Source organism: Caloenas nicobarica, chromosome 11 (assembly GCF_036013445.1).
Source record: "Caloenas nicobarica isolate bCalNic1 chromosome 11, bCalNic1.hap1, whole genome shotgun sequence".
In the NCBI taxonomy this organism is placed as follows: Eukaryota; Metazoa; Chordata; class Aves; order Columbiformes; family Columbidae; genus Caloenas; species Caloenas nicobarica.
The window spans coordinates 7863580-7874250 of NC_088255.1; the positions used below are offsets into that span (position 1 = coordinate 7863580).

At 65.6% G+C, this 10671-nt stretch overlaps 2 protein-coding genes across 2 annotated transcripts; both read left to right on the forward strand.

Annotated features, from left to right (window-relative positions):
• Window positions 1-200: 200 nt before the first annotated feature.
• LOC135993202 (actin-1-like) lies at window positions 201-653 on the forward strand. The gene is given in 3 exon segments (XM_065642869.1): window positions 201-476; window positions 478-556; window positions 559-653. Coding segments are annotated over 3 exon segments (450 nt in total).
• Window positions 654-6949: 6296 nt separating this feature from the next.
• On the forward strand, window positions 6950-10264 carry CAMKV (CaM kinase like vesicle associated). The gene is made up of 10 exons (XM_065642766.1): window positions 6950-7044; window positions 8218-8349; window positions 8426-8500; window positions 8576-8714; window positions 8794-8914; window positions 9198-9273; window positions 9356-9492; window positions 9575-9653; window positions 9727-9814; window positions 10004-10264. The coding sequence occupies exons 1-10, from the start codon at window positions 6950-6952 to the stop codon at window positions 10262-10264; spliced, it is 1203 nt and encodes a 400-aa protein (XP_065498838.1).
• The last annotated feature ends 407 nt before the right edge of the window (window positions 10265-10671 follow it).

Genomic DNA, 10671 nt, shown 5'->3' on the forward strand with positions numbered 1-10671 from the left:
TTTACCTGTGAAACTCCTCACCCTGACCAGCCTCCCCTGCTCCCTGCGGCCGACCGCTCTGGGGAGCCTCAGGGAACCCTCAAAGGTCTTCCAGTGGGAAGGGGAACCAAATCCCAATGCCATGTGTAATGTCACTGCCGTGATGCAGGTAGTCACCACGGTGACCAAGCCTCCCTGCCCAGGCAAGGCTCTGCGATGCGATGGGGGCCAAGCCAGTTGAGAGGTACAAGGCTTTGTGGGCGGTTGTCATTGACATGGGGATGGGCCACACCAGGAGCAGGCTGGCTGGGGACAAGCAGCTGCGGTTGGTGGTGCCCAGCCAGGCAGGGGACAGCCCCATCTTCACCCATGGCGCGGTCACCGACTGGGACAGGTTGGAGGAGCTGTGGCACCGTGTCCTCTACCAGGAGCTGGGGGCCTGCCCCGAGGAGGTGGCAGTGCTGGCCACAGATGCCCTGCTGTCCCCCAATGCCAATCAAGGAGAAGGTGGCCAAGCTATTCTTCCAGGGCTTCGCCGTGCCGGCCATGCTGGTGCTGGCCCACTCCTTGCTCGTTGCCGGCTCCTGGGCTCCGGTGCCAGCACCTCCTACGTGGTGGGGGTGTGGGACAGCTACGTGCTGCCCCATGCCACCTTCTACCTGGACGTGGCCTGACACCCTCACCTTCTACCCATGCTGGCTGCTGGGGTCCGGCGGGGTCCGCCTGGGCACCAGCCCCTGCGCAGCTTGAAGGAGGCCTGCTGCTGCATCTTGCTGGGGGCCAGGGTAGCGCAGCCCATCATCCTGACGGGGTCTCGGGGCTGTTCCTGGGGGAAAAGTGGTCCCACTGCCCTACGGCGTTGCTGGTCCCTGTCATGCACATCACCCCGGGGCCACTGGGGCAGGCAGCCCCCAGCCTGCACTGGCCACTCCTCACCCTGCCTTGGGTCACCATGCTGCTGTGTGGCTTCCCCTGGCACCTGGCTGCCCAGCTGGGGGTCCCCCCGAGGCCACATCCTGCTACTGCATGGCCACCTGGTGGGACAGCTTGCTGGCCACATCCCTTGACGTCTTCCAGGGCACATAGGTGCTGCAGGGCACCTACAGGGAGGATGGCACCGCTACCGAGCACCCCCACTGCTGCTGGCCCCAGTATAGGGCTGGGGGTGGCGATGGCAGCCTGCACCCCTGTATTCTCCCCCCGCCTCACCAGCTCCCCAAAAGAAGGGATGGGGTTTGTTTGGCCCTGTTGCCAGGCCGACGCACGCAATTATCGCTGATTGCCTGGCGGTTGCCATGGAGATGGCGAGCACGCAGAAATGTGGTGCCACGTAGTGCTTGAGTCACGGACATGCTGCACCCCCCCCACTGCACCCCACTGCACCCCACTGCACCCCCCCAACCACCAGGCTGCCAGGCTGGGCTGGCCCCACACCCCCTGCCTGGGCCACGTGTCCCCTGCCTGTGGGCCCCCCATCTGAAGGAGTACAGACGAGTGCGCCCAGCCCTGGCACCCCCACCTCAGGCACCCTGGGTGTGTTCCAGCTGTCCTGTGGGAAATGTCACCCCAGACTGGCCATGTCACCCCGCACATGGCGGTGGGCTCACCGCAGGGCAGTGGAAAGGGTGGTGGGTGCATGGAACAGTGGGTGTGTGAGGTGCGGGGGGTGCACGCGGCAGTGAGTGCACAGGGAGGTGTGTGCGTGGGGCAGTGGTTACACAGGGTAGGAGGTGCATGGGGCGGTGGGTGCAGAGGGAGGGGGTGGGCTCAGCAATGGGGCAGGGCACAGCAGGGACAAACACTGTTGAACTCAGCACAGCCAGTCACCCCAAAATGGTGTGTGAGGGGCGGCCCAGAGCCCAGGCAGAGCCGAGGCCAGAAGGGGTCGGATGGGCAGTGACAGGAGCCCGGGGCTGTTCTGCCATAGGCAGGAGGCTGGTGCCAGGAGGCGAGGGGCATGAGCTGGGCCGAGGGGCACCGGAGGAGCGCTGGCCCATCCTTCATGCCACGAGCCACTGCTGGGCAGCCCCAAGCCACGCTGGGCACCTGCCGGGTAATTGTGAGTTATGCTCCCTGTTCCCACGAGGTGCAAAGATTAATAACTGCGCTGCGCTGCTGCCAGCCAGTATGATTAAACTCTTGATTAGAATCTCAAACTACAGTGCCCTGCTAATTCACCCACTCTTACACGCCTTTAATTACCCAACGCAGGTTGCAATGGGGCTGGGGCTCATGGGGCTCAGTGCTGCACAGAGGATGGGTGCAGGGGGTGCCCTGGGCTGCCTCTGCCTTGGGGTGCTGGCTGGTGTCCCTGTGCACAGAGGGGAGATGCTGGCTTTGGGGATGAGACCACGATGTCCCCCATCTGTGGCCAGGGTGCCTTGGCTGACCCAGGCTCCAGGACCTGTGTGTCCCAGGAGAGGACAGCCACGTCCCCGCAGTGGCTCAGGACTGCATGGGCTGGGTGGTTTTGGGGAGCTGAGGTTTGGTGGTGGGTGCAGGAGCGGGAGAGGACGGGAGCGGGGTGCAGCTCAGAAACGGCACCATATGGGCAGCAAATGCCAGCGCACGGCATGCAGCCATGCGGGAGTCTCTGCACACGTGGCTGCATTGCATGAGGAGCAAGGTGCTCCGGGGGGTGTTGGGGGCCCCACTGCACCCCTGGGGCTATGCTGGGCCTCAAGCCTGGGCTGTGGGCAGAGTTAAGGGTATTGCAGTGGCCAATTTCTTGCTGCTTTCCTGCCCCTTGAGCTGGCCTGTGGGGCATGGACAATACCTGGCGGGGCAGGGGGAGGCGAGCATGGCCTTTGGCCCCACAGCTGGGGATGGAGCGAGGGAAGTTGCCTGGTTGTCACAAGACCATGGTGTGGAGGCAGGACCGTGTGCCTGCCCACCAGTTCATGGCACCTCTTAGTACCCTCGGGGGACACATACCTATGACACTGAGCCCACGCTCAGCTCTGCTAATAACCTGCTCCTGTTCTATCCCATCTGTCCTATCCCATTCCACCCAAGCCGTCCCATCACATCCATCCCATTCTACCCCATCTCATCCCAGCCTGCCTGACCCCATCCCATCCCAGGCCGGTGGCCGTTGCACAGCCCAGGGCACCACGGCTCACCCTGGTGCTCTGTGTCTCACATTGGTCCCGACCATCTCAGTAAACCTGCTATGACACCGGGACTGCCCCAGCACTCGGGGCTCAGCTGGCTGTGGCCTGTGGGGCACAGCATCCCTTTGGGCGGCCACTCCCGGGGTGAGGAGCTCACACAGGGACAGCAGGGACAGGCGGTGGCTCAGGGGACATGCACGGGCAGCTCTGGCTCGCCTGGCTGGGCAGCAGCTGGAACGCAGCAAGCCGCGAGGGTTCTCCGGTATTTACGTGCCCCCGAAGCCGCCACCGCGTGGGCAGTGGCACGGGGTCCCGTGGGGTCCCCAAGGCGTGGCAGTGCCCCAGCCCGGTTTTGGTGACTTTACTGTCCCGGGGAACAGGGCCGCCCCGTCCCGCCGCGGTGCCGGGGCGCGTCCCCACGCCCCGCGTGACCCTTCCCCACGGGCGCCTCTCCCGCTCCCGACGGGCGGGGCGCGAAGTTTGGCGGTGACGTCAGGGGCGGGGCGGGGCGGGGCGCCTCGGGGGGCGGGGCCCCGCGGTCCTACCCCCCCCAACTTGCCGCGCCGGGCGCGCGGGGCCGCGCCGCGACGGACCGACGGCTCGGCTGGGCTCGGCTCGGCTCAGCTCGGCTCGGCTCCGCACCGGCCCCGCGCGGGAGGGAGGAAGGGGCGCGCAGCCCCCGCCCGGGCCGCGGCCCCCTTTGCGGTCGGAGAGGCGTGCAGGTGAGCGCGGCGCCGCGCCGGGACAGCCCCGAGCCCCGCCGAGCCGCTCCGTGGGCGAGGGAGGCCGGGCCCGGGGTGGGACGTTGCTGGGATTTGGCACTTGTGGCCCGGGGCTGCCCCCCACTCTAGCCCCCTGGTCCCCGGTGGCCTGGGACACCCCGGCGGGGCCGTGCCGGTCCGTGCCCGGGTGCGTGTGCGCCCCGACGGCTGGTCGCTGCCGCACCGCCCCCGCCGGCACCTGCGTCCCGCAGACCCCGAGCCCCGACGGGTGCCGCGGGCACGGCGAGATACCGGAGCTCGGCTCCCCCCCGCGCCTCCCCGCTCGCCTCCCCGGAGCCACTCCTGCCCCGATGCCTCCCCCGCGTCCAACGAGGAGCCGCCGGGTCTGCCCCGTGGCGGGGGGAGCTGCAGAGGCCCCTCATCCCGCGCCCCCGCCGCCCTTCTCGGGCCGGCCCCCTGGCTCTCTCTCCCGCATCCCGCTCACTTCCCGCTGCCGCATCGCTCCTAGCCGGCCACCGCCGAGCCCTCCCCTGCGGTGCGCGGCCCAGGCTGCACCTCCGCACCCGCCGGGGCTGGGGGCGGTGGGCTCGGCTCGGCCCGGCCCCGCGGGCGGTGGGGCTCCCCCAGCCCTGCCTCTGCCCCGCCACGGGCCGCTTCTGCGGGCAGCGCGGGGCTGGCGCAGCCCCTCTGCCTCCCGCTGCCTGCCAGCTGCCTGCACCAGCAATATTTCAGTCCATTTCGGCCGGGCTGCATCTTCTGCCTCTCCCCAGTACATCTTTCCCTCCGGCTGGGGGGGACGGGATGGCAGCGGGGACCCCCACACGGACACGTCCAGAGCGGCTGCAGGTAGAAGTGGGGCTGGGGATGGAGTGCAGGCCAGTGGCACCTCACGCCATAGGGCAGAGCCAGGGCTCAGGGGGCCGGGGGACCCGCTGGTGAGGGCTGCACGTCTGCGTCATCCCTCCGTGCCATCCGCACCCGGCCACCCACCTCCCTGCTATTGTCTTACACCCGCTGTTGCTTCTGCTCCCAAATTAGATGCTTTGTGGGGGGGGCACTGGTGGTGCGCAGGTGCCAGCACAGCACCCAGCCTCCCGCCTGGCACCCTGGGGAGGGAGCACTCACCCCTTCGTTTACCCCTTGCCTGGGTGCCCCTGCCACGGTGGGGATGCTCTCACCTGTGGGGCGCAGGTGCAGAGCCCAATGTGGGGCTGGGCGCCAGCCTCCCTTGCAGGGTACCCCAGGTGCACTGTGCTCCCCCCGAGCCAGTCCGGGGCAGGGGAGGGTGCCAATACTCTGCTCTGACAGGATGGGTCCCCACTAAACCAACAGGAACTAATTTTATGAGCACAGATTAGCTGAGCGCTCACAGAGACAGCAATAAAATCCCAATATATCATCCTGCCTGGGTCCCCTTTCTGGCTAATCCTGGCATTGCGCCACCGGTGCTGGCAGCCTGCCTGCCCGCCTGCAGGCCAGCCCTGCCCCTGCTGGCCCCTGTCACTGAGCCTGCCGCCACGCCAGTGGCTGCTGGGACAGCCCTTGGACCCCTCGGCAAGGCATGGTGGCACGGCAGAGCCATGCCCGTGGGGATACCAGGCAGAGCACATTTGCTGGGGAAGCTGTTGAGATGAGGCAAGCATGGGCTGGAAAGCCTCACCCGGTCTGCAGTGTGGGGAACGGTGTCCCATGGGTGTTCTGCTTCTCTTTCAGGGGTGGGTGCACCCTGAGCGGGACAGGGACGGTTGCTCTTGCCCGGTGTGGGCTTTCCCCACAGGAGGGTGCTCAGGTGCCATGCAAGCTGGGAGTACCCATCCTGTGCGCATCGCTTGGGCAGGCACAGAGGTCAGCCCTGAGGGATGGAGGCAGGAGGGAGCATCCCCCTGTTCCCCGTCTCGCTGCACCCATGTTCCACCCAGATTTGGGGTCAATCACCCGAGGGGGCACTTAGGTGTGTGCCCTGGGTGCTGTGGGCACGACCACCTTCTTCCCAGGGCCTGTGTGCTGGAGACAGGGCTGTGCATCCGCAGGTGGGTCAGGTGCTGACGGGTGCTGCCCATCCCTGCCCCCTCCGAAGGATGTGCCGCTTTCTGCATCTCCAGCTCCCATTGCCATAGCAACAGGCTCGGCGCTTGGGTACCCACGATGCCGGCTCCCGCATCCCGCACTGCCATCCTGCCCGTGGCTCTCACTGCCCGGCCCTGGTCACTGCCGGCATGGCGCGGCGAGGCCAGCACATTGCAGCTGGTGTTTTGGGAGCTTTAGCAGCAGGCGATGTGTGCCTCCAGTGTTGTCCCAGCATCTTGTCACAGGGTCCCACTTGGGACCATCCGAGAGGGCTGGGGTGACCTGGGGAGCCCTGTGTCCTCCCGAGCAACCAGAAAATAATGTCAGCTGAAACTTCTTCCTGGTAATGGGGTTGGAAAGGGAAAAAAAAATCACTTCATGGGATCAATTTTTTGCTGGGAAGGTGCTGACCAGGGTCTGGTTTCAAAGGGTTCCTGGCAGGAAAGCCAGGGGCAGAACATCATTCCTAAAGAGCAGGAGGAGCTGGCACATGTCGGGCTGGTGTTCTGCCTGCTGCCAGTGGCAGGAGAGCTGGTACCGCCGAGCCGTGGTGCCCACCTGCCTGATGCTGCAGTGGCGCTGCCGAGGCTGGTAAGGGCTGGGGAGCTGAGGCTGGTGTAACTCACTGCACGTGTGACGGTGTGTGACGGTGCTCTGCTGGGGGAAGCCCCAGCTACAGAAATGTCACTGTGGGGCAAAACCAGGCTGAGAAATGGGAAACGGTCTGTTTGCCTCTGTTTTCCTCCCCAGTGGGTGCTCTGGACTCTGCACTTGCCATAGCTTAATAAATCATTAATGATTTGCAAATGAGGGCCAGAGGGGCCGGTTTGCGGCTGTGCCAGTGGCCTGAGCCCAGGCAGAGTGGCTGGACACCACGGGGATGGACACACATTGGTGACACTGGGCATGTGGCAGCTTGCAGCAGCTGGGGAGCCTGAGCAGCTGCCGCACTTTGTCAGGTTTTACGTTAATTAGCATGGCTTGTGGGGGGCTGGTGTGGCTCCAGGCGGGGCGGTGGTGCCGGGGTGCTCACTGCCTCTCCCTGCCCTGCCAGCACCGGGCCCTGCGATGCCGTTTGGCTGTGTGACGCTGGGAGACAAGAAAGATTATAACCAGCCGTCCGAGGTGACCGACAGATATGACCTGGGCCAGGTCATCAAAACGTGAGTTGGTGCCTCCCTGGCCCTGGGGGTGTCCCAGGGACCCCAACCACCTGCATGCCGTGGGCTGAGGAGCGGCACAATGCTGCCCATAGGGGTTTTGGGCTGCCGGTCCTCAGCTGGGTTGGGTAGGGCACATTTTGGGGTGGTTGTCCCCCAATTAATCCCTCTCGCTGGTGGATGTGTGTGGGTGTTCACCACCAGCTCCAAGGAGGGCAGCAAGGTTTCCCCACTGCTGCCGGCTGCAGCCAGGCGGCTCCCGGTACCCCTTCTTCCTCCTCCCAAAATCTGCAGGGATTGCAGCAATCCCCCATGATTGCAGCTCCCTTGAGCACTCCAGGAAGCTGGAGGGCTCTGCTTCGGCAAAGGAAAGGGCAGATATCATGTGGAGGGGAGTATAGCTGCTGCTTTTCCCCAACTTTTGTTGCTGTGCTGGGGGGCCCATTAGGAAGCACTCCAAAAAATGAAGCTCTCAGACCCATTGAAACCCATTTGAACCCAAAATATGCACCAGAAATTTTTCCATCAGCCTCCAAAACACCAGGACTGCTTGGGGTACCTTTTCAGGTGCTCTCAGAGCTTTGTTCCATCCTCTGGGCAGCCTGTCCCAAAGCCCACAGGTCCTGGTTCCCCTGCACCCAGGGCAGCGGCCATGAGGATTTTGGCACCACTGCGGGGGCTGGACAGCTGGAGGCTCTGCCAGAGCAGTGCCAAATGCCCCCATGGCTCCCCTGCAGCTCCAGCCTGGCCGATGGGCTCCAACACCATGAATAATAGAACAGAAACATTGCCACATCCCCAGCAGCCCCCACGTCTCCCCTTCCTTCCTCCCGACCGCGGCACTGACATTCATGCCAGGGCGCGCTGCTGTTCCACCGCAGCACGGGCGGCTTTGCATTGGATCTTATTCCAGCTGCCATGGGGAGGGGGCTTTTTAGCCAGCACATTTCCCCTCTTCACTAGCAATTTGCTTATTCCATGTTGATTCCTTCTCACTGCCCCTTTTATTTCTTTCCCCTCGGCTCCGGAGAGGTTTTTAGCTGCAGCTTCCGTCCACCCCTGCAGCATCTCCCCTTGCCACAGGGATGGGGAGGGATGCTGGTGGGCCCGGGGACCACCTGAGTGCCCAGAGCTTGGCGTTCCCGGGGTGGGTGATGGCTGTGGGTGCCCTTGCAGGGAGGAGTTCTGTGAAATCTTCCGGGCCAAGGAGAAGACAACAGGGAAGCTGTACACCTGCAAGAAATTTCTGAAGCGGGACGGGCGGAAAGTGCGGAAGGCAGCCAAAAATGAGATAATCATCCTCAAAATGTGAGTGCTGGGGCTGGGGGGTCCCCACACTGCCAGTCAAAGTGGGGACCACCCCCATGCCCCCTTCTCTCTGTAGGGTGAAACATCCCAACATCCTGCAGCTGGTGGATGTCTACATCACCCGCAAGGAGTATTTCATCTTCCTGGAGCTGTAAGTTTGGGAGGTGTGTGGGTCTGGCTGGGGATGCCCCCACGAGGGGGGTCTCGGCAGAGCTGCTGTTGGCAGGGCCACCGGCCGGGAGGTCTTTGACTGGATCCTGGACCAGGGCTACTACTCGGAGAGGGACACCAGCAACGTCATCCGGCAGGTGCTGGAGGCTGTCGCCTACCTGCACTCGCTCAAGATTGTCCACAGGAACCTCAAGGTGGGTGCTGGGGGGTGGGAGCACCCCTGGGTGCTGGTGTGCCCCCCACCCCGGCGCTCACAGCCCCTGTGCCTGGCAGCTGGAGAACCTGGTGTATTATAACCGCCTGAAGAACTCCAAGATCGTCATCAGCGACTTCCACCTGGCCAAGCTGGAGAACGGGCTCATCAAAGAGCCCTGCGGCACCCCTGAGTACCTGGGTGGGTGACAGCCGGGTGGGTGACAGCCGGGTGGGTGACAGCCGGGTGGGTGGGGCGGGGGCAGCCAGTCCCTGCTGCTCCTTGCCACCCTGGGGACCAGCCCTGGAGGCTCCCACTGGGTCCCTCCTGATGGTCACAGGTGTTCCTGGTAGGTCCCTCCCGCTCCCCATCACCCCAGGGCTGATCCTGGGTGCTTCCAGTGGGTCCACTCCCCATCACCTCGGGGATAAGGGGCTAGGGGATTGGGGACCCTGGAGCAGGGCCACTCTCGTGTCCCCCGCAGCTCCGGAGGTGGTGGGGCGGCAGCGGTACGGGCGGCCGGTGGACTGCTGGGCCATCGGCGTCATCATGTACATCCTGTGAGTGCGGGGCAAGGGCCGGGAGCCGGGGCGGCCGCGGGAGGCTGGGGATTGGGCTGAGCCTCCCCACCCTGTCCCCCAGCCTCTCGGGGAACCCCCCCTTCTATGAGGAGGCGGACGAGGATGACTACGAGAACCACGACAAGAACCTCTTCCGCAAAATCCTGGCTGGCGACTACGAGTTTGACCCGCCATACTGGGACGACATTTCACAGGCGGGTGAGCCCCACACCGAGGGGGGGAAGCAGGGGGTCCCACATTGTCCCCCCTCCAGCACTGACATCCCCCCCTGTGTCTCCAGCCAAGGAGCTGGTGACACGCCTGATGGAGGTTGAGCAGGACCAGCGGATCACGGCGGAGGAGGCCATCTCCCATGAGTGGTGAGGGGCTGGAGGGGCGGGCGGGGGGCTCTGGGGGGCTGTGGGCGCCACTCACCCCTTCCTGCCTCCCTAGGATCTCTGGCAACGCTGCCTCCGACAAGAACATCAAGGACGGCGTCTGTGCCCAGATCGAGAAGAACTTCGCCCGGGCCAAGTGGAAGGTGGGTGGGGGTGCCCCATGCCTCAGTTTCCCCTCTTGGCCGAGCTCAACATCTATCACAAGGTTGTCAGCCTCGGGGGGTCTGCCAGCCCCTGCGACCCCGCCAGCACCCAACAGGCATCCCTGGTGGGGGGCACCAACGCCCCAGGGACGGGGGAACCCCTACGAGCCCCCACCTCTCCCCCCACAGAAAGCCGTGCGAGTGACCACTCTCATGAAACGCCTGCGGGCCCCCGAGCAGACAGAAACGGCACCGGCCACCACCGCGGCCACCGCCGCTGCCACCACCACCACCACCACCGCCGCCGCCGCCACGGACAGCGCGGCCCCTGCCACGCCGCTCGCCACCGAGCAGCCCCCGGCCTCTGCCACGCCGCCCGCTGCCACGTGTAACGGGGACGGCGCTGCCGCTGCTGCCACCACCGAGGCCCCCAGCGAGCAGACGGGCTGAGCGGTGGCAGCCCCCGCGCCCCCCTCTGTACATAGTCCCCGGCATGGTGTCTCCCCCAGCCCTCGCCTGCCGCTCCCTTTTCTACGTGCCCCGACGGAGAGCCGGCCGCGGGGCAGAGCCCTGCATGGAGCCCGTCCTCCCCGGACCCCCAGCCCCTCCTGGCCCCCTCGGTGGCTTTGCCGGTCGGTCTGTCCCACCCCCCTGCTCTCTCAGTCTGTCCCCCGCCACCGTTCCCCCCCGGGATGCCCAGAGATACGGGGCAGCCCCCCCGGCCGCATGCCCCGTGGGGGGTGTTGTGCGGGGCCCTCCGGGACACGCGTGCATGCGCGGGACCGCGGGTGGGGCCGCGCGGGACGGAGGGGGTGCCCCAGTGGGCAGGGCACCTGGCAGCCCCTCTCCCAGCCGGG